Source organism: Periplaneta americana, chromosome 6 (genome assembly GCF_040183065.1).
Source record: "Periplaneta americana isolate PAMFEO1 chromosome 6, P.americana_PAMFEO1_priV1, whole genome shotgun sequence".
Classification (NCBI taxonomy): domain Eukaryota; kingdom Metazoa; phylum Arthropoda; class Insecta; order Blattodea; family Blattidae; genus Periplaneta; species Periplaneta americana.
The window spans coordinates 46,390,035-46,412,882 of record NC_091122.1 but is presented as its reverse complement, the minus strand read 5'-3'; the positions used below and the strand labels follow the sequence as shown (position 1 = coordinate 46,412,882).

At 38.4% G+C, this 22,848-nt stretch overlaps 1 protein-coding gene across 2 annotated transcripts in view; it reads left to right on the top strand.

Annotated features, from left to right (window-relative positions):
- Window positions 1-22,848, top strand: part of LOC138701302 (aryl hydrocarbon receptor nuclear translocator homolog) — an 824,740-nt gene that overhangs the window by 712,972 nt on the left and 88,920 nt on the right. For both annotated transcript variants that reach the window (XM_069828046.1, XM_069828047.1), the window contains one exon: window positions 7,778-8,077. In XM_069828046.1, coding sequence (XP_069684147.1) covers window positions 7,778-8,077 — 300 coding nt within the window. The remainder of the gene's footprint in view (window positions 1-7,777; window positions 8,078-22,848) is intronic.

Below are 22,848 nucleotides of genomic sequence, written 5' to 3'. Positions count from 1 at the left end.
AAATTATTAAACTCGATCACAATTATAACTTCAATTTGACTGCGCCCGTAAGACACTCGGGAGAAAATTAAACGCAGAATAAATATGGGAAATGCCTGTTATTATTCGATTGAAAAGCTTTTATCATCTAGTCTGCTGTCAAAAAATCTTAAGGTTAGAATTTATAAAACAGTTATATTACCGGTTGTTCTGTATGGTTGTGAAATTTGGACTCTCACTTTGAGAGAGGAACAGAGATTAAGATTATTTGAGAATAAGGTGCTTAGGAAAATATTTGGGGCTAAGAGGGATGAAGTAACAGAAGAATGGAGAAAGTTACATAACGCAGAACTGCACGCATTGTATTCTTCACCTGGCATAATTAGGTACATTAAATCCAGACGTTTGGAATGGGCAGGGCATGTAGCACGTATAGGCGAATCCAGAAATGCATATAGAGCAGTGGTTGTCAGCACTTGCTGAAATGTGCAAAGGGTAAACGGTGCCGTCCCGTGTGCACCGTCGTGCAGCAGGAAGAGGTAGAGAGCATACCCGCTAGCAGCTACGAGTGCACCATGGTGCACTGTGATTTCCGCGGGTAAGAGACACTAGCCCCAGGGTGCTCTGTACTGAGGACCGCTGATATAGAGTGTTAGTTAGGAGACCGGAGGGAATAAGACCTTTGGGGAGGTCGAGACGTAGATGGGAGGATAATATTAAAATGGATTTGAGGGAGGTGGGATATGATGATAGAGACTGGATTAATCTTGCACAGGATAGGGACCGATGGCGGGTTTATGTGAGGGCGGCAATGAACCTGCGGGTTCCTTAAAAGCCATTTGTAAGTAAGTAAGGCCCATAAATGCATTCTTCTCATTACATATTTTCATAATGTAGTGAATTAAGTAGCCTTAATGATTTGGAAACGGTATTAAATTTTAGTTTTAGCTTTTGAATACAGTTTCTACCTGAAAACACATAAATACAAAGATATTACGCTTTCCTGAAAAAAGTCAAATTAGCTTCTTAAACTTGCCGTATATTATCAGGCAGTACATCTCACTTGACGATATGTGTCATAGCCTAGATCATATATGTAACAGATAACTCGTCGCTACGTTAAAATCGGCAGCCCTTTGAAGAGAACAACCGCCAGGATCGCCACCCGTCCGCAGTAAACGAACACGAGATGGCAGCACAGTCGCTAATGCAGTTCAAATAGGAATTATGACGTGACTCCTTATGTAACAACTAAATGGCAGCGTAGTAAACCTGACAAAAGTTGTTAACCTCGAAGCCTATAAGCCCGACATATCTGTTACATATATGAATCTAGGGTCATAGGAAGAACGATTGTTTGTATGCATCTGAAGTCCGACTAGTGTAAAATGTAGCTAGTCGGTGATGTATGCAATGGAGGGATAAAGGAACTGGCCACCCTATCTCATTATCTCCTGGCCTATTTTCCTTATGAGTGGTGCCTTCTTGGTATCACTTGAGAGGTGCAGACCTGTCTTCGGACAGTTGATTAAACAAAAAACTTGCCGTAAGGATGTTCTTGAGATATCAGATATTGTCTTGTATCTGGCAGTTTTGACAAGTCTGGTTCAATACTCTTAAATCGTAAGTGTAGCTGAACATAAAAATTTACATCTATATCAATCAATTCTTCGTGGATACCAACAGAAAATGTACACTGGACACAAGTATGTTGATGCAAATGACTTTTATGTGTTGTGTTGTAGATCGGAAAACATGGGTGAATGCAGATAAGATTGCAACAAGGTCGTTGTGGGAAACACGATTTTTAAGTTCGAGGTAGAAGATAATAACAATCAGCTTATCTTCTTCATTGACGGACAAATATTTTTTTGTAAAACCCTTTTGCACCCATTTTTTTAATTGTTGGAAGTAAAATATTCTTTTCGTTTTAATGTTAATAAATCAATACCCCTGGGTCCGCGGACCACAGGTTGGGCACTGCCTTAGATGAACGAAACAATATATGGAAAATATACTAATCCATCTGCTGTGATGTTGAAGGTGTAATGCAACAGCTAAGTATTATTCTCATAAATGTATGTTATATACATTTTTGTAGAAAGAGGAAGCACGCCATAAATAAGGATCATACCCACATATTCATCACTTGAAAACAAGTTGCAACGTCTTTTAATAACAAACTGTTAAATGCTATGTTGTTTTCTTGCCATAGAAAATCGTGGCCTTCCTGATACAGTAGTTGTTTTGAATTTTGTCTTTTCGAAGATAATGTTCCAAGAACCTGAAAATTTGCTCATAACTTTTAAAGTTTTCGTTTTGTTAATTAATTAAGTACAAACTGTGGTACTTCATATATTATTATGATGTACCGAAGTATACATTTCCCTCTTCTCTTCCTCGTACTTATTCTCTCCCTCGTCTCTTCTTCGTCCTTTGTCTCTTCTCTTCCTCGTCCTTAATATCTCCCTCGTCTCTTCCTCGTCCTTATCTATCTCTTTCCTCGTACTTATTATCTTCCTCGTCCTTATCTCTCTTTTCTCTTCCTCGTCCTTATCTCCCTTTTCTCTTCCTCGTCCTTATCTTCCTCTTCTCTTCCTCGTCCTTATCTCTCTTCTCTTCTTCGTCCTTATTATCTTCCTCTTCTCTTCCTCGTCCTTATTATCTTTCTCTTATCTTCCTTGTCCTTATCTCTGCCTGCTCTTCCTCGTCCTTATTATCTTCCTCTTCCTTATCTCTCTCTTCTCTTCCTCGTCCTTATCTCTCTTCCCTTCCTCGTCCTTATCTCTCTTCTCTTCCTCGTCATTATTATCTTCCTATTCTCTTCCTCGTCCTTATCGCTCTCTTCTCTTCCTCGTCTTTATTATCTTCTCTTCCCCGTCCTTGTTATCTTCCTCGTCCTTATCTCTCTCTTCTCTTCCTCGTCCTTATCTCTCTCTTCTCTTCCTCGCCCTTATCGCTCTCTTCTCTCCCTCGTCTTTATTATCTTCCTCTTCTCTTCCTCGTCCTTATTATCTTCCTCTTCTCTTCCTCGTCCTTATTATCTTCCTCTTACCTTCCTTGTCCTTATCTCTGTCTGCTCTTCCTCGTCCTTATTATCTTCCTCTTCCTTATCTCTCTCTTCTCTTCCTCGTCCTTATTATCTTCCTCTTCTTATCTCTCTTCTCTTCCTCGTCCTTATTATCTTCCTCTTCTCTTACTCGTTCTTATCTCTCTTCTCTTCCTCGTCATTATTATCTTCCTCTTCTCTTCCTCGTCCTTATCGCTCTCTTTTCTTCCTCGTCTTTATTATCTTCTCTTCCCCGTCCTTGTTATCTTCCTCGTCCTTATGTCTTTCTTCTCTTCCTCGTCCTTATCTTCCTCGTCCTTATCTCTCTCTTCTCTTCCTCGTCCTTATTATCTTCCTCTTCACTCCCTCACCCTTATTATCTTCCTCTTATCTTCCTCGTCCTTATCTCTCTCTTCTCTTCCTCGTCACTATTATCTTCCTCTTCTCTTCCTCGTCCTTATCGCTCTCTTCTCTTCCTCGTCTTTATTATCTTCCTCTTCTCTTTCTCGTACTTGTTATCTTCCTCTTATCTTCCTCGTCCTTAGCTCTCTTTTCTCTTCCTCGTCCTTATCTCTCTTCTCTTCCTCGTCCTTATTATCTTCCTCTTCTCTTCCTCGTCTTTATTATCTTCTTCTTCTCTTCCTTGTTATCTTCCTCGTCCTTATCTCTCTCTTCTCTTCTGATGTCCCTCTTCTCTTCCTCGTCCTTATCTCTCTTCTCTTCCTCGTCCTTATTATCTTCCTCTTCTCTTCCTCGTCTTTATTATCTTCTTCTCTTCCTCGTCCTTGTTATCTTCCTCGTCCTTATCTCTCTTCTCTTCCTCGTCCTGATCTCCCTCTTCTTTTCCTCGTCCTTATCTCTCTTCTCTTCCTCGTCCTTATTATCTTACTCTTCTCTTCCTCGTTCTTATCTCTTCTCTTCCTCGTCCTTATTATCTTCCTCTTCTCTTCCTCGTCCTTATTATCTTCCTCTTCTCTTCCTCGTCCTTATCGCTCTCTTCTCTTCCTCTTCTTTATTATCTTCCTCTTCTCTTCCTCGTCCTTATCTCTCTCTTCTCTTCCTCGTTCTTATCTCTTCTCTTCCTCGTCTTTATTATCTTCCTCTTCTCTTCCCCGTCCTTGTTATCTTCCTCTTATCTTCCTCGTCCTTATCTCTCTCTTCTCTTCCTCATCTTCCTCTTCTCTTCCTCGTCCTTATCTCTCTTCTCTTCCTCGTTCTTATCTTCCTCTTCTCTTCCTCGTCCTTGTCGCTCTCCTCTTCCTCGTCTTTATTATCTTCCTCTTCTCTTCCTCGTCCTTATTATCTTCCTCTTCTCTTCCTCGTCCTTATCGCTCTCTTCTCTTCCTCGTCTTTATCATCTTCCTCTTCTCTTCCTCGTCCTTGTTATCTTCCTCTTATCTTCCTCGTCCTTATCTTTCTCTTCTCTTCCTCGTCCTTATCTCTCCTCTTCCTCGTCCTTATTATCTTCCTCTTCTCTTCCTCGTCCTTATCTCTCTTCTCTTCCTCGTCCTTATCGTCCTCTTCTCTTCCTCGTCCTTGTCGCTCTCCTTTTCCTCGTCTTTATTATCTTCCTCTTCTCTTCCTCGTCCTTATTATCTTCCTCTTATCTTCCTCGTCCTTATCTCTCTTTTCTCTTCCTCGTCCTTATCCCCTTCCTCTTCCTCGTTCTTGTTCTCTCTCTCTTCTATTTCTCGTCCTCGTTTTCTTCCTCATCCTTATACCCTTCCTCTTCTTTTTCTTGTCCTTATACCCTTCCTCTTCTCTTTCTCTTCCTTATACCCTTTCTCTTCTCTTTCTTATTCTCTTCCTCTTCTCTTCATCGCCCTTATTATATCCCTCTTCTCTTCACCGTCCTTATACTCTTCCTCTTCTCTTTCTCGTCCTTATTCTCTGCTGCTTCTTTTCCTCCTTATTTTCTCATTTTTCTCTTCTTCGTCCTTATTATGTCCCTCTTCTCTTTCTCGTCCTTATTCTCTGCTGCTGCTTCTTTTCCTCCTTATTTTCCCATTTTTCTCTTCGTCCTTTTTCTCTTGTCTTCCGCCATCTTCCTCCTTTTCTCTCCTCGTTCTTATTCCTTTCCTGTTACCTTTCTATTTCTTTCCTTTGCTTTTCTCTGCTCCCTTGCCTTTCCATTCTTTTTCTTCACTTCTTTATCCTCCTTCATATCGAGCTGCCTCACACACTTCCGCCTGTCGCTTCTTTGATGTGCATAGATTTCTTGTTTCCATAGGCTTCCTTTAGGGATCCTACAGTATCACGCCATATTTTCTTTCATTTATTCCTGTACGAGTTAACGTTCCCATTACATATTACCGTTCTCATCTCTTGGCTTGTATCGTAATCTCTCTTCACATCAAGCCTGTGAATGTGTTCAGGAGATGCGAATCCTCCAGGTGAATGTGTGGTGTGAGCTGAAAGAAGAACGGCAAGAAACTGCGACTGTTAAAGACAAGAACCTGTGTCAAGGATTACCAGTGCTCTTTGCTGATGAAATAGTGGAAAGAGAACTGTCATCACACGCGTTTGAATTGTGGCATTGATATTTGGATACTGTATGAAAAATCAGTGGACAATCGGGACATGGGCCAAGAATTTTAATACATTATTTTTTATCGCGGAATATTCTCCACAGACAATCGTTTATGTAGTGATGTTCGACAGTACAACTTTTCCCCCTCTCTGTAACAGAGAGTCAATCAAGTGGACTTGAAAGTTTGTAACTGGCCGTGAGATTAGAATATCCTTTTCGCTTCCTCTTTTTATCTCTGTATTCGGCACGGTAAGTCACCAAGGTTTGCCGGCCTTCCGTCCAGTACCTTTTGTCCACAATTTGTTTCGTCCATTACCTTTCGTCCACTCACTTTCGTCCACGTTCTCTTGTCCACAATCGATTGGTCCATACAATTTACGTCCATCCATACATTGTCCCCTTTTATGTCCATAACCTTTCGTCCATCTTAGAATACATACGTATTTGTGTTTCCCACCTGAATGAGGAACAGAGGCTTAACAATGCCGTCGAAGGTTGGCATAGTAAATTTTAAAAGTCATGGTTGTTCATCATCCCAGCATTTGGAAGTTTTGGAAGTCTTGCTGGATGAACAGGAATCAAATGAGCAGGTGATTACTCAACTGTTGGGAGGACGTACGCGAGTCCATGCACCATTAAGTCAGACATATGTCAATAATCATGGACGCATCAGGGAAATGGTTATACGGCATGAAGACTACAAGAAAGACGGCAGGCTGGAAACATATGAAGAGTCCAGTGCAAGAATGATGGATGTCATTTGGAATACATTTTGCAGGAAAAGAGCAATTGAAAGTTTGAAATGCTTAGCGCTCGAAGCTTAACTGTGATTTTCCGATCATTACTGGACAATGACTATCAGCGTCAATGTCATATAACTCTGTATGTACATTCTATAGCTCTTAAGCTATGCATTGACAGTCTTAGTTCAGTTTCGACAAGAAAGTGACGTCCATATCTGAGAGGAGTTTCATATAGTTTAAAAATTAACCCTGCTGAAGTTCTTCAGGAAGAAGAAAATGTTGATTAATCATGTTTGTAATACAAACAGTATGTACATTCAACAACATATTTAAATTTAAATAAATTACTTTTCACCAAATGAATTATGTTTCATGTCATCTATATTTTTTGCCATAGTGGACGAAATGGTCAGTGGACGAAAACATAATGGACGAAGCACGAAAATGGACTAAATGACCGATGGACAAAACTTAATGGACGAATCATGAAATGGACAAATGTCAGTGGACGAAACGTAGTGGGCCAAAGACCCTATAACGCTCACCAATATCTCGTAACGATATCAAAAATAAGTGTTACATCTTAATAGCTTTTAATTTTTGAACGTAGCGAAACGAAAAGTATGAATTGAAGTTGTTGAGTTGAAACTTTTGCATTAGCTGAAAAATTATGACGTGATTTTTAACGTGGAGATAGTCAAATTAAAAATCTTTTGTATTAGATCTATTGAGTGAAAATGTTAGTACCGACATCAATTCTTCCGACACATATTATGTACTGCACATCTCACATATCACGTGGGGATGAGAAGATAATACTCGTACGAGTCCTTTACTCTCAAGTAGGTCATTATTGTCCTGGAATTCCAACTATTTAGTGGGGGGATCGGTTTTAGTTTGTGGAACGTAGTTAAAGTCAACGATCATTGGATCCAGTTATTGTTCTCTTCATCTGGCCTGTTTCGATTTTGTTCTAGGTCTTCCAACATCCGTACATCCTCTTTGTTCATAGTTCAGCAACATTTTTTGGAGTTCGTAGTACAAATTCACATAATATTTTTTTCCTGATTTATGACTATTATTAAATTATAGATACATATTTTTATATCAATCTCTCTCTGGTGGTCCGGAGGAGATATTCAGCTCCTAACCTCAGAAACCCCATAACTGCATTATGAAAGAACTGCAGATTGAATACCTACAGAAATACAGACAAAACTGGAGATCACATGTCATCAGAATGCCTCGTTCTAGAATTCCACGCCAAATTTTAAATTACCATCCTGTGGGCAAGAGATCCTTGGGCAGACCGCTCAAGCGTTGGCAAGAGACCGTAACGGGCCACTAAGCCCAATACATGCAAGGATGATGATGATGATCATAATAATAATAATAATAATAATAATAATAATAATAATAATAATTCAACGATTACCATAAGATGCTTCATCCAGATGTTTGTATGCCCTGTCACAGGTCAGCTGTCAGGTGGAGACGACAGCAGCAGCTCTGGTGACGCGTCAAGTTCGTCGTCGCTTAGCTCGCCGTCGCCTCAGCAGCCCTCGTCCTCCACGTCGTCCGTGCCGGCTCTAATGGGGCCCGACCCGCCGCCCGACAAACAGCGGCGCTCCTTCTACCTGCGCCTCAGCCAGCGCGCGGTGTCGCGCAGCGAGATCACCCAGTACGAGCTGGTGCACATACTGGGCCACTTGCGGGTGCCTCACCGCCACAGTCCCGGGCCGGCCTCGCACTCCCGCACTCGCAGTCGCCAGCGAGGTAGGCCTAACTCTTATTACTGCTAAGTGAGCAAAACTTCGCTATACCGCTGTGTCACAGTTTTATGTCGAAAGAACAAGAAACGTACACTGTCCATTGATATCTGATTTAAATTTTCTGATCGTTTAACCGAACTTTCTAACCTGCAGAAGTCAGACCCAAGAATTATAACAAATGAACAAACTTTGAAATACTGTAGTTCTCAATAACTGATAGTATTATACACTTTTCGGTCATCTGAAATTAAGGAATATTAGAACGCATCCTTAAAATAACACATTTCTGCACGAGGATGAATATTGACAATAATGACAAGATTTATCATAACAGAAACAAGAGGATGAATATTGACAATAATGACAAGATTTGTGATAATGACAGAAACACGAGGATGGATATTGGCAATAATGACAAGATTTATGATAATGACAAAGACGAAGATGGATATTGACAATAATGACAAGATTTATGATAATGACAGAAACATGAGGATGGATATTAACAATATTGACAAGATTTATAATAATGACAGAAACACGAGGATGAATATTGACAATAATGACAAGATTTATGATAATGACAGAAACACGAGGATGGATATTAACAATATTGACAAGATTTATGATAATGACGGAAACACGAGGATGAATATTGACAATATTGACAAGATATATGATAATGACGGAAACACGAGGATGAATATTGACAATATTGACAAGATTTATGATAATGACGGAAACACGAGGATGAATATTGACAATATTGACAAGATTTATGATAATGACGGAAACACGAGGATGAATATTGACAATATTGACAAGATTTATGATAATGACGGAAACACGAGGATGATTATTGACAATATTGACAAGATTTATGATAATGACAGAAACACGAGGATGGATATTAACAATATTGACAAGATTTATGATAATGACGGAAACACGAGGATGAATATTGACAATATTGACAAGATATATGATAATGACGGAAACACGAGGATGAATATTGACAATATTGACAAGATTTATGATAATGACGGAAACACGAGGATGAATATTGACAATATTGACAAGATTTATGATAATGACGGAAACACGAGGATGAATATTGACAATATTGACAAGATTTATGATAATGACGGAAACACGAGGATGATTATTGACAATATTGACAAGATTTATGATAATGACAGAAACATGAGGATGGATATTAACAATATTGACAAGATATATGATAATGACGGAAACACGAGGATGAATATTGACAATATTGACAAGATTTATGATAATGACGGAAACATGAGGATGGATATTAACAATATTGACAAGATATATGATAATGACGGAAACACGAGGATGAATATTGACAATATTGACAAGATTTATGATAATGACGGAAACACGAGGATGATTATTGACAATATTGACAAGATTTATGATAATGACAGAAACATGAGGATGGATATTAACAATATTGACAAGATTTATGATAATGACGGAAACACGAGGATGAATATTGACAATATTGACAAGATTTATGATAATGACAGAAACACGAGGATGATTATTGACAATATTGACAAGATTTATGATAATGACAGAAACATGAGGATGGATATTAACAATATTGACAAGATTTATGATAATGACGAAAACACGAGGATGAATATTGACAATATTGACAAGATTTATGATAATGACGAAAACACGAGGATGAATATTGACAATATTGACAAGATTTATGATAATGACGGAAACACGAGGATGATTATTGACAATATTGACAAGATTTATGATAATGACAGAAACATGAGGATGGATATTAACAATATTGACAAGATTTATGATAATGACGGAAACACGAGGATGAATATTGACAAGATTTATGATAATGACAGAAACATGAGGATGGATATTAACAATATTGACAAGATTTATAATAATGACAGAAACACGAGGATGAATATTGACAATAATGACAAGATTTATGATAGTGACAGAAACACGAGGATGAATATTGACAATATTGACAAGATTTATGATGACAGAAACACGAGGATGAATATTGACAATAATGATAAGATTTATGATAATGATAGAAACACGAGGATGAATATTGACAATAATGACAAGATTTATGATAATTACACGAGGATGAATATTGACAATAATGACACGATGTATGATAATGACAGAAACACGGGGATGAATTTAATGACAAGATTTATGAGACAGAAACACGAGGATGAATATTAACAATAATGACAAGATTTATGATAGTGACAGAAACACGAGGATGAATATTGTGTATAATGACAGAAACACGAGGATGAATATTGACAATAATGATAAGATTTATGATAATGATAGAAACACGAGGATGAATATTGACAATAATGACAAGATTTATGATAATTACACGAGGATGAATATTGACAATAATGACACGATGTATGATAATGACAGAAATACGGGGATGAATTTAATGACAAGATTTATGAGACAGAAACACGAGGATGAATATTAACAATAATGACAAGAGTTATGATAATGACAGAAACACGGGGATGAATATTGTGTATAATGACAGAAACACGAGGATAAATATTGACAATAATGATAAGATTTATGATAATGATAGAAACACGAGGATGAATATTGACAATAATGACAAGATTTATGATAATTACACGAGGATGAATATTGGCAATAATGACAAGATGTATGATAATGGCAGAAATACGAGGATGAATATTGACAATAATGATAAGATTTATGATAATGACAGAAATACGAGGATGAATATTGACAATAATGATATGATTTATGATAATGACAGAAACATAAGGATGAATATTCACAATAATAACAAGATTTATGAAATCATTGGGGGTATACAAAACATACTCCAAATCCATCTTTACACTTTTATAATTTTCTTTCCAGTAACTTCATGTACGAACGCTCGTTATAATCGATAGAAAGAGAAGTTTAAAGTTTAAAGTGTTCAAACAGAAACACGACGATGATAAAACATCATAGATGCCGGAGGAAACATAGAGTAAAAGAAATTAAGGAATGGCTCGAGGTCGGTGCAGTTGCAAGAGCTTGATGTGCATCCATCTGCATTGAATAAAGAAAAACCCCGCGTAGTTATGAAGTAAAAGCGAAACAGTAGTAGTAAGAGGGTTAAGATCCACGCACGGACCTGCCTCACGCAGAACGTGTTCGGTGCGGCAGGTGTGCTGCGAGGCCTTGCATTGACTTCACAAAGAGCAAGGAGCGCCGAGGCAGGAAATGGAAACGTCACGCATCATATATTTAAATGCTGTTCCACCAACCCCACGCACGCACAATGCGACACGCAACGCAGCCCTGCGTAATTTGAATATCATTGACCCCTTGGGCGAGTGTACGACGTTTGGAGAAAAGTCTTGTGAGGAGCACAGAGTTCACGGTACATACCACATCAGAGTAGCGTGAAATCGTATTGCCATCATTACTACTACCATTATTGTTAACTTTATCTTCCAGGATTGGATTGGTTCCATTCGTTAGTCCATTGGAAAAGTTGCATAAATGCATACCTAAGTAGTGCATAAATGCATGCATGGTGACATACGAGGCATGTCTAGGAAGTAAGTTTCTCTGGAGCCGTTTACAGAGAGAAAACACAATTTCATGGAAAGATTTATTGGAACAGTTAACAACAATTGTTGCGCCATTTTTCAATATATTTCAATTGGGACATTTGTCATACCGTGGGATGAACAGAGAGATGCAGACGACTGTCAAAGAATAAAATTATTCTATCTGTTCAATAAAATTGTGTTTTCTTCCTGTAAACGGCCACAGGAAAACTTAAACCTCCTTTCTGTACGGCCCGGCCCCCGTACACGTACGTACGTACTACCCTAGATCATATATACTCCAGATAGTTCGGCCTTATAGACTTTGACGTTAACAACTTTTGTCGGGTTTACTACGCTGCCATCTAGTTGATACATAAGGAGTCACTTCATAATTCCCATTTGAATTGCATTAGCGACTGTAGTGCCATCTCGTGTTCGTTTACGGCGGACGGGTGGCGATCCTGGCGGTTGTTCTCTTCAAAGTGCAAACGATTTTAACATAGCGATGACCTATCTGTTACATATATGATCTAGGGTACTACATACATACATACATACATACATACATACATACATACATAGTCTAGTCCACACCCGTGGAGTAACGGTCAGCGCGTCTGGCCGCAAAAACCAGGTGGCCCGGGTTCGAATCCCGGTGGGGGCAAGTTACCTGGTTGAGGTTTTTTTCCGTGGTTTTCCCTCAACCCAATACGAGTAAATGCTGGGTAACTTTCGGTGCTGGACCCCGGACTCATTTCACCGGGATTATCACCTTCATTTCGTTCAGACGCTAAGTAACCTAGATGTTGATACAGCGTCGTAAAATAACCCAATAAAATAAAATAAAAATAAATAAAAAATACATAGTCTACATGCATACATACATACATACATACATACATACATACATACATACATACATACATACATACATACATACATACATACATACAGTACCAGGAAAAAGTAATGAACCTAGTCTTGAGGCAATCCTCCTGTATGTAGACAACAAGTTTCGCAGGACTGTTCAAAAATAGCGTTGTGTATTGTTGGTGACTGGTAAATCCGGCCCTGTAACGAATTTCACCCATTCCACTTCTAACAGTCCGCACGCTGTCAACAAACACGTGACAAATAGTGGTAGAGGGTAGAGAAGGGACTGCCCTGCTACCGCTACTATTGATAAAGAAAACATTTAACTCACCGGTGAATCATAATGCTGTTGCCTCAATTATATTATCCTCAGAAACCGTTTTAGCTGTATTTGATAACAGCCATCCCATTAACTGAACACATTAACCTGTTCAAATATTTTACTTACTATTACATATTACTTGGTTATTTTCTGTTACAAAAAAAGGGCGCTGTTTAAAAATACAGTCCTATACGAACGGTTGGATACACTTAGTTAAATCACACGAGAAATGCCGAAATTCAAACATTAACCGAAATGACATATTGCAAGAACGGACGAATTCACATTGTATATTTCTGACAACAAAATCAGAAGGGAAATAAGTTTGAAAAGATTTCTAAGACCCTTGGTAAATTAGTGCGTACATTAGTTCGCCGAAATTAACTATTTCATCAAACATTTGTGACGGATGGTAATTAAAACATTATTGGAAACTTGGACTGCAGTGTCCTAAATATAATATTTCGAATAGCAAATACACATTAAAGCGATCCGAGGGTATTCTGAAAATGACTATAACTACAGCTAAATAGTAAATACTAGTTCGCTATGATGTAGTTTAATTAGTAACGGGAAAACGTTATGCCAATCCAGTCGCAATCCTTTCAACAGCTGTAAATGAATTAACATACTTCTATAATAAATTGCGAGTTAATCACACTCATCAGTAATTTCAAAATTGTTTCGATAAGCTAACTGCAAATTAAGAGAAAGTGCCAGCCAGCACTTTGCTGTAAAATTAGAATAAAATAATACTTTTAAGAAGTCGCGTTGTGAAAATAGCTAGCAATAAATGTTCACAAGAAAGAAGTGTACGATCCGTAGTTACGACAGCGTGTGCTTCCCAGCTAGGCAGTCCGTGGTTCCATTCCTGACGTGGGGTGAAGTTTATCTCTATGCCACAGGACTCGGTAGGTCTTGCACGTGTCCTGTAACTTCTCCACGATGGTCCTGTTTTGTGAGAGATGCTATGTTGGTCCTGAGATATGTCATCCCCTTCATCTCGTTGGCTTGTTGAGTCGGTTAAGGCGGGGATAAAACAAGACAAGGAAAGAAGTTGTGTACGACCTGCCGAAGGATAGCGAGACTCCCTCGAATCATTAAGAAATGGACAAAGGGCTGAAGTAACGAAGAAGTTCATTACGCGTCATCATCAGTAATTATCAAATCAGACTTTGCATTGAAATCAGGTTCCCGCTTTCAAACTAGGCAGAGGGAGTCGGATGTTAACACCGAATGAGTAAGTTCAAGACGACATTTATTATAACTAAAAAATTGAAACAATTATAAAGAAGAACGGCGGCCGGGTAGCTCAGTTGGTAGAGCAGCTGGCTACGGACTGGAAGGTCCGGGGTTCGATCCCAGGTGGTGACAGGATTTTTTCTCGTTGCCAAACTTTCAGAACGGCCCCGAGGCTCACTCAGCCTCCTATAAAATTTAGTACCTGGTCTTTCCCGGGGGTAAAAGGCGGTCAGAGCGTGGTGCCGACCACACCACCTCATTCTAGTGTCGAGGTCATGGAAAGCATCGGGCTCTACCTCCATGCCCCCCAAGTGCCTTCATGGCATGTTACGGGGATACCTTTACCTTTTTTTTTTATAAAGAAGAACACACTAACTAAACTAAATTGTAAATTGTTTTAACAAAAAATAAACTAAAGAGCTAGTAATATATTACAGAACGCGAAAGCGAAAGATCACCAGACCAAATGTTTTCAATACGTACAACACACAGGCAGGCAGGCAGGCAGGCAAGACTGAGGACCCGACCACCTGACAACCATAAACAGTCTGACAGACTCTCACTACTGAAGCGTGTGGTGGATGGGGAGCAATTTTCACCCCTAACTTCTCCAAGTTCTAGGGTCGGATTTACCAGTCACTAACAGTACAGACGGTCTTATTTACTGCACATGCGCACTGCGTTGTATCTGGAACTTAGTAAAATTAGACGCCCATTTCCTTTTTCTTTTGGAACTACACATACAAGAAAAAATTAATGAACCTAGTCTTGATGGCAATCCTCCTGTATGTAGGCAACAAGTTTCGCAGGACTGTCCACAAATAGCGTTGTATACAGGCGTTCTTATTTACTGCACATGCGCACTGCGTTGGATCTGGAACGTAAGTAAAATTAAACGCTTATTTCTTTTTTATTTTGGAACCACGGTAAAATTAAACGCCTATTTCTTTTTTTCTTTTGGAACTACACCATACATATATACATACATACATACATACATACATACATACATACATACATACATACATACATACATACATACATGTACATACATATAGATTTTGTTCGCGATGTTATATCGTTTTTACAGGACTTATTTCTGAAGTAATTTTGAGTAGCAGAATGCGTAGGTATGTTGCCAAATAATTACTGAGTTATTTGTTGTTTTGAGAAGTGCAGCTCTGTAAACCAGAATTTGTAGCTCGTTTGCGTATACTCAGCCATATCAGATGTAGATTTACCAGATTTGTGTAATGCAACGTGAATACGTCAGCTGATAGCCGCGCATTTGACATACGTGCAGTTAGGTGCAGTTGGTTTTTTATCCGCTGTAAATGTTTTGCGGAGAGGAAAACAAATTTTACCAGATACATGCATGTCATTCATAAAATACCGGTCATTATATTATGTCCTGTGAAATAAAATCATGATAGCTACTTCTTTTTTATAAGTATTAAAAATGATGCAATTTCAGTAGGGGTCGTCATTTAATATTCTGTATCCTATGCACGTAGGCCTACATGTGATTCAGTTGAATATTACCTTTGCATGTGTTGGTTTTAGTTTTTATGTATGGTTATTCACAATCTGTTGAATCACGGATTTCGCCCACTTCCTGGGCGTCACACATTGCTATAGCGATGTATGTGGTTAAGTTGTAACCCGCGTTGATAGTTTGTGTATGTGCACTGTGTTATTTAGGTCTCCTGAAGATGCTTAAAAATATTAATTCCTGTCCTGAAAGTTGGAGTTCGTCTAGGACTCTAGGAAATTATGGTTACTGTTATAAATTTTTTTCTCTGAAAGCCACACTGATCCATATCAAATATCACAGCATACAAAAGACGACAATTCACAGTTAGATCATCAAATTAATTCACAAACTACGATTACTACGCAACCACTCTTCGGAAGGCAAAGTGGGAGGTTTACGAAGAAGTGCATTGCTTGGCTGAGAATGGGTCAACCAGAAGAGTAGACATTACGCAGCCGTGGCGAAAATGTAACTCACGAGCACATTGTGGCTCGCAATGATAGCTGTGCATTTCTCTTGCTCCTACCTCCCACAACCCCAACCCTCTCACTCACTGGAGTCGAACTCCGTTCCATTTGTATTTGTCTCTGACCTGCGAGTGGCGTATCGTCGCAATGTCTCTCTCGAAACCATGTACCTCTACAAAAACGAAAGTTTCAAGTAGGATGGGAGGACGCATTTTTTGCTGCCAATATGATGAGAATATTAAATGTATGATTTGTTCACAAGTATTACGAGGAAAACGGTTGTATAACATAAAACGGCATTATAAGTTACTACACATTACTGATGAAACATTAAAAGGTTAAGTGTTATTATTATTATTATTATTATTATTATTATTATTATTATTATTATTATTATTATTATTATTATTATTTTCATCTCTGTACGTCGATCCTTTTTCAGCAGATGTACGAATAATAAGGTTAGATCTTCAATTTAAACTCACAGATTTACAATGTGATGTTAAATGAAAGCTAGATCTTTGCCAAAAAAATAAATATCCGAAGCTTCGTTCTTTCGCCTGCTCTGTTGAAGCCATGTTCGCTACAACTTACGTTTGTGAAAAATTATTTTCAACAATGAAAATAGTAAAAACCTAATTTAGATCACAACTGACAGACAAATACCTTCGTGATCAACTACAACTGGCAGTAAGTGACATAATTCCTGATTTTGAAACTCTGTCGCAGAGACATTCTGAAGACAGTTAATTTTAGGTTGTGATAATGTGTCCTATGTTTTATTGTTCATTTCTTTCTTCGTTACACGTCCTAAACATTAATTTGTAGCCTTGTACTGTGTAAAATTTTATTCAAGTGGTACGGAAAATGAAAATCCGTTAATAAGTCAGACATTTGCTTCACTTCCCCTTCGGGTGTCCGCCTCCCCCCATGGGTGCTATGCACGTTGCAGGTTACACAGTGCACGATAGCATTTTCGCCACGGCTGCATTACAGTCATCGATCGCCGAATCAAAGAAGCCTCATTCTTGACCCCACTGTCCGTTTTGAGGAGGATGATCAAGAAGCCAATAACGTTAACGATGAAAAGAAGTCTATTTACAACCCATTTATTCCTCACTTCAGTGAGAGATACAAAATGAATATTAATACATGGGAAATGAAAGGATTTCTTTTTGGCGCTAGGGGAACTTGGTTTAAGTTAACCAAAACCATTCTCCTTTCTCTTAAATTCTCTAATGAGGACATTAACAAAATTTGTCTAATGGTATTGAGAGATTCGTTATCCATTTTACACAATCACTTGTATGATACTAAGTATTATTATTTACTTCATTTCATTATTCTTCATTGTACTTTCATCTCATGTTTCTCCGAAATCAAATTGTACTTTAGTTTTAAATTTATCATTGTTTTGTATTGTCTCCGCAAATCATATTGTGTTTTATTTTTAATTTAACCTCTGCTTTGTATTTTGGATCCTAGTGGTCAGCCGTAGATGTCGGCCAGATTCCCAAATTATGGAATTAGTAGTAGTGAATGCAGCGGCTTATCATGGATGAAATATGCGTAGTTGTCTTTGTTTCTTCTGGTAGTTGGACAAAAAATATGGTCACTATCATAGCATGCATCTTTTTTTATTTTGTTCTCTGTTAAAAGTATATGGATCCACTAATGTATACATTTATCCTACACCTTATTACGAATTTCACCACATTAGGATTTACCGTACTCGACTCACTGTTATTGTGGACACTAACATAAACACTGAGATAAAACGGGTACCTAAATTGTTTCATCACTAGATAAGATTAAATTTCACTGCTGTTAACATGTAAAACATTTTTTGTTGCTGCTCTTCACCGGAAACAATAAATGCCTAGCAGGAAAAATTTCGTCGTTCAAGACTGCAACTAATTTATATTATTTTATTGATAGTCGCTTTAACTGCAATGGTCTTATCGCGACTTTACTATAGATGTGATTTGTCTGAAGTTCCGTGTTTTCCCTAACCCGGAGACATTCGATACCCCGCCTTAAGGTGCTGTGTCACTATGACATCCACCGTGTTTGCTGGACACTTAAACCCCGACCAGAACGCCGAGGTGCTCTCTCACCAACACGACATCTATCGCGAGAGCTGGACTCTCAGATCGAAGCCGGACATTTAAACTCTCATTTAACGGACGCTTTCTCGTGTATAATGTTGCAACTATTATGATGGCTGGATTACTGAAATATTATTATTGTCAGAGGGTTATGAGTTATTTTTCGTGGAAATTGGGCAACAATCGGGCATTTGCCTTTATTAGGCCTACTGGAAATATATAGGGTGTTAAAATTATCCAATATTTTAGGAGATGATAGTATGCATCAAGACAAGAAAATGTCTAATAAACATGGGTCCTACAACACATACTTTCTGAGGTCTAAACACTTGTTCATAGGAGGTGCTCAATGTGACATCTATTCATAGCAATGCATTTCTCTGCTGTATAGTACAGCAGACTACCAGATAATCATACCGTAGTTGACACCCCTGGCATGGAATAATGATACGTCGCAAGGAATACTGAAAACAAAAAGTCTGGTTGCGGATATGAGCGGGGTTCATCAGAGATGATGATGTGAATTTTCGTAACCAGCATGTGTAGGCTGAAGAAAATCCCCATGCAGTTGAAGAAACAAGGCATCAACACCGATTCTCAATCAACGTATGGGCAGGCGTTCTTGGTTGGTAGATTAATAGAGCCATACGTGCTACCACAGAGACTTTCAGGACTTTCTTATTAACGTATTCCCTGTCTTGCTGAAGAATATGACATGTCAGCAGAGACATGTCAGCGGTTCGTGTACAGTGGCGCACCAGCACATTTTCTCCGCAGTGTGCGTGAACATCTGACGCTGACATTTCAGGACCGCTGGATTGGTCGGGGAAGCCTCACACCTTGGCCTGCTCGTTCCCCAAACCTAAATCCCCTAGACTTTTTGTTATGGGGACACATGAAGGAACCAGGTCAATTTCTGAAAGTGTGTGTCATGTCTATGATTCGTAGGTATATTGAATTTGACCTAATATTAATAAAATTCGTTCAATAGTTTAGGAAAAATCTCTCTACACACAGACAGACGGCATGACCAAAACCATTATATCGGCGAGAACGTGTATTTTTGCGAAATTTGGAATTAGGTAAGGGAGAGGGGAATTAGGAATTAAAGAAAAAGAGAAGAGGGAAGCATATAATGAATATAGAAAGAACGAAAAATTCTACTTCCTTTATAAATTTCTCAAGTAGGTCTGAGTGTAATGTGAACTGAGTAGAACTATGGGAAGAAACTGATTAGAACAGAGATTCGTACAAATCTGTACCGCGTGCTCGAGTGTTCTAAAGATTGCCTAACCTCTAGGCGCTCTTGTGTTTGTCTCTCTAAAGTTACTATTCAACAGACATCCATTGCAGCACTTAAAAAGCGAACTAAAATACGTAACCAATCAGTACACTAGGCCTATATAAAAAGGGGTTTTGTGAGTCGGTTACAGTATGGCTAGCATGTATGGTATTAAACGTTGTTCGGAGTCTCAATTGAACCCTATATGTGTTTCGTTTGTGGAAAAGGTATTACAACCATTAGAAAATTATATTTAGAATATCACTTAAAACATACGATATTTGAGTTTGGAGATGTATCCTGAAGTCCTTCTGAATGACATTTGTAATGATAAACTTGGTATAGAACTAAATTTATTTAATCCTACTATACACCATGAAATTAAATTATGTTTTTTTATTTAACGACTCTCGCAACTGCCGAGGTTATATGTGCGTCACCGGTGGGCCGGAATTTTATCACACAGGAGTTATTTTACATGGTAGTAAATCTACTGATATGAGCCTGTCGCATTTTTAAATACCATCGGCCTGGGTCGGGATCGAATCCGCAACCTCGAACACAGAAGGCTAGCATTCTACCGACTGCGCAACCCAGGCCAACTACACCATGAATATTTTAGGTATAATTGCGCATCTTCATTCTAGAAGAAATTTTGTTTTATTTTATTTTTCAAAGAAACATTTCTTAATTTTGTTGGTTTTTAAGTATACTGATATTTTAGGACAAGTTGAGGTATTTAAAATCGAGAGAAAATGCCTACAGTATAAATAATATCATTGTTTAAACTGTTAATGTTACTTTATGTGTACGTGATTAAATTTAATTTAGTTTGCATCATCTAAACAACTCGCTCATCCTTAACCAATCCTCACACGTTATGATACCGCTTCGGCTGAGAGCCGATTCCTCGTGCATGTAATATGTACGCCGCTATATCTTGCACAGTACATGTACACAGTGCAGGAATCTGCCCACCACTGATTTAGATGTTCATAATAGGGAACTGTGAGTTTGTAGACTGGAATAACTTTTTTTTTTATCTATTCGTGACAAATGCTTCGTTCAGTAGTTCGCACACTTGTTGAAAAGAAAAATAGGAAGAGATACACGATGCTGGACTCCGATGTCGGTCAACGTTACTGTAGTTGAACAATTTGCGCATCTGCCTCGAATCTCACCGCACCCTTCCATTGGTAGGTTTGAAGTCGTATACTGTTAGTTTGATTGCCTGCAGTATTGAAGCCCTGCATTTGCAAATTGAAAACTGATGTAGTGCAGTCAGTTCTCGCTGCACAAATGTAACATACGCAAAAACATGACCTTAAATGAAACGCTCGATTTAAGGCGATACGAATGTATTTCACAACGTTTATTTCTATCTTACGTCTCAGACAGAAGTATTACTCGACCAAGGCCAGTGGAGTCCTGCAGCCCGGAGCCGTGGCGCTACTGCTCCAGCGTTCGTAATACCGCATCGCGATAGTTCACATTACGCCCGCGGCTCCACTCGCCTTGGTCGAGTAATAATAGTATATAGTCGATAGCCTGGTCTACAATAAACCGGGAATGGAAACAAGAACGAGAACGGAAATATACTTTTATTTTAATTCCCTTTCCAGATGTAAATACAAACTGTAGAACGTTATCAGTTTATGACTTTATTTTAACAAATAATATTATAATTTAGATCTACAATGTCATTGTAACCCTAACTGGGGTGATGTTTCTTTTTAACACTATAGTCGCGACCCTGTTATTCCCGGCGTGACTCCTCCTCTTTGCTTACGTCTTAGGATGTGAAGGCTCTATAAAGTCTAGGTAGGTAGTATCGTTCGCCATTTTTGTTCTTTCGTTGCCGAGCTACCATACGAGGAATCTATTTGCCACACCGTTAAACATTATCATGTCGTAGCTCCTATGATAATAAATCAAACGCACTGTAATTCAGCAAATAATTGAGCGGCAAATAATGTCTTCGTGTGCTTTCTGCGAACGCCGACGAAAGAGCCAGAATGGCGGGCGATTATATTAAGTATTTATCGAGCCTTAAGAAATGAATAACGTCTTCATAAGCGAATCACAGGACGCACACGTTTAAATGTAGCCGACCTGCAACGCGATTGGCTACCGGAAATTAGAGCGACGGGACTATAACAATAAAATTTAAAATGTTTTTAACAACAAGCATTGAGGAATTGATTTTAAATAAAATAAAGCCATGGGCGTAGCTCAGTCGGCTGAGGCGGGTTCGATTCCCGCTTGGGCTGATTACCTGGTTGGATTTTTTTCGAGGTTTTCTCCAGTTGTAAGGTGTATGGCAGGTAATCTATGGCGAATCCTCGGCCTCTCCTCGCCAAATACCATCTCACTATTACCAATCCCATTAACGGTAAATAACATAGTAGTTAATAGAGCGTCGTTAAATAACCAACTAAAAAAACAACAATATAACTACATTTACGAGTAAATACTACTGCTAGGTGATTCCCTTCTAACTTTCTTTCAATTATTGATTTTTGAGAGTGAAAGGGAAAAAAATAGAGACTTTTCCATCAAGGTAAGAAAAAAATTGAAAACACTTATAGATGATTCGATACTTTAGCTAATGGTGGGAAATGAATTAAATAATTTACCTTCTGGCTATTATTTTATTAAGAATAATCATTTCACAGGAATGATTAAGTTTATTAACATTGGTTATCTTTAAATTATTAGCATCCATGAATATGTGTTAACATGTAGAATCCAAAATAATGAGGACAGAGAAATGATTCTGGATTCATCGTGTCTTGTTAAATCGCTGCTTGTTTAGAGACTAGTGTTCATTTTGGCAGATATGAATGTTTGTAGCATTTATCCAACCTTTTGGTCTTAACCGCAGACAGATGCCGTTCCAAAATACTGACAAAGAATGTTACCGTGTGAACCGCGCTGTAGACCAAGAGTCGGCTCATCCTTTCTTTGGGAAACATTGCAATGTATGTTCTTGCAATTTGGAGAATTATGCAAACATTTTATCCAAAAGGAAGAATTAAAATTACATTTTAATTCTGTTAAACTCTGAGTATCATAAATATCAAATAGTAGCATTGTTTTGCTTTCCAGAAATATGTTTTATTAGTGAAGATATTGACATTTGTACAAATAAAAAGTATTTGGAAAATTATTCTATATTTTTTGAAACATTCTTATTTTGCATAATTACATCACAGTCTAGTATATACAGTCACGAAGCTCAATATGTATTAAATATGCATCCATAGATAGTTGCTAACCACTAGGATCGCTAATATCGCCTCACTACAG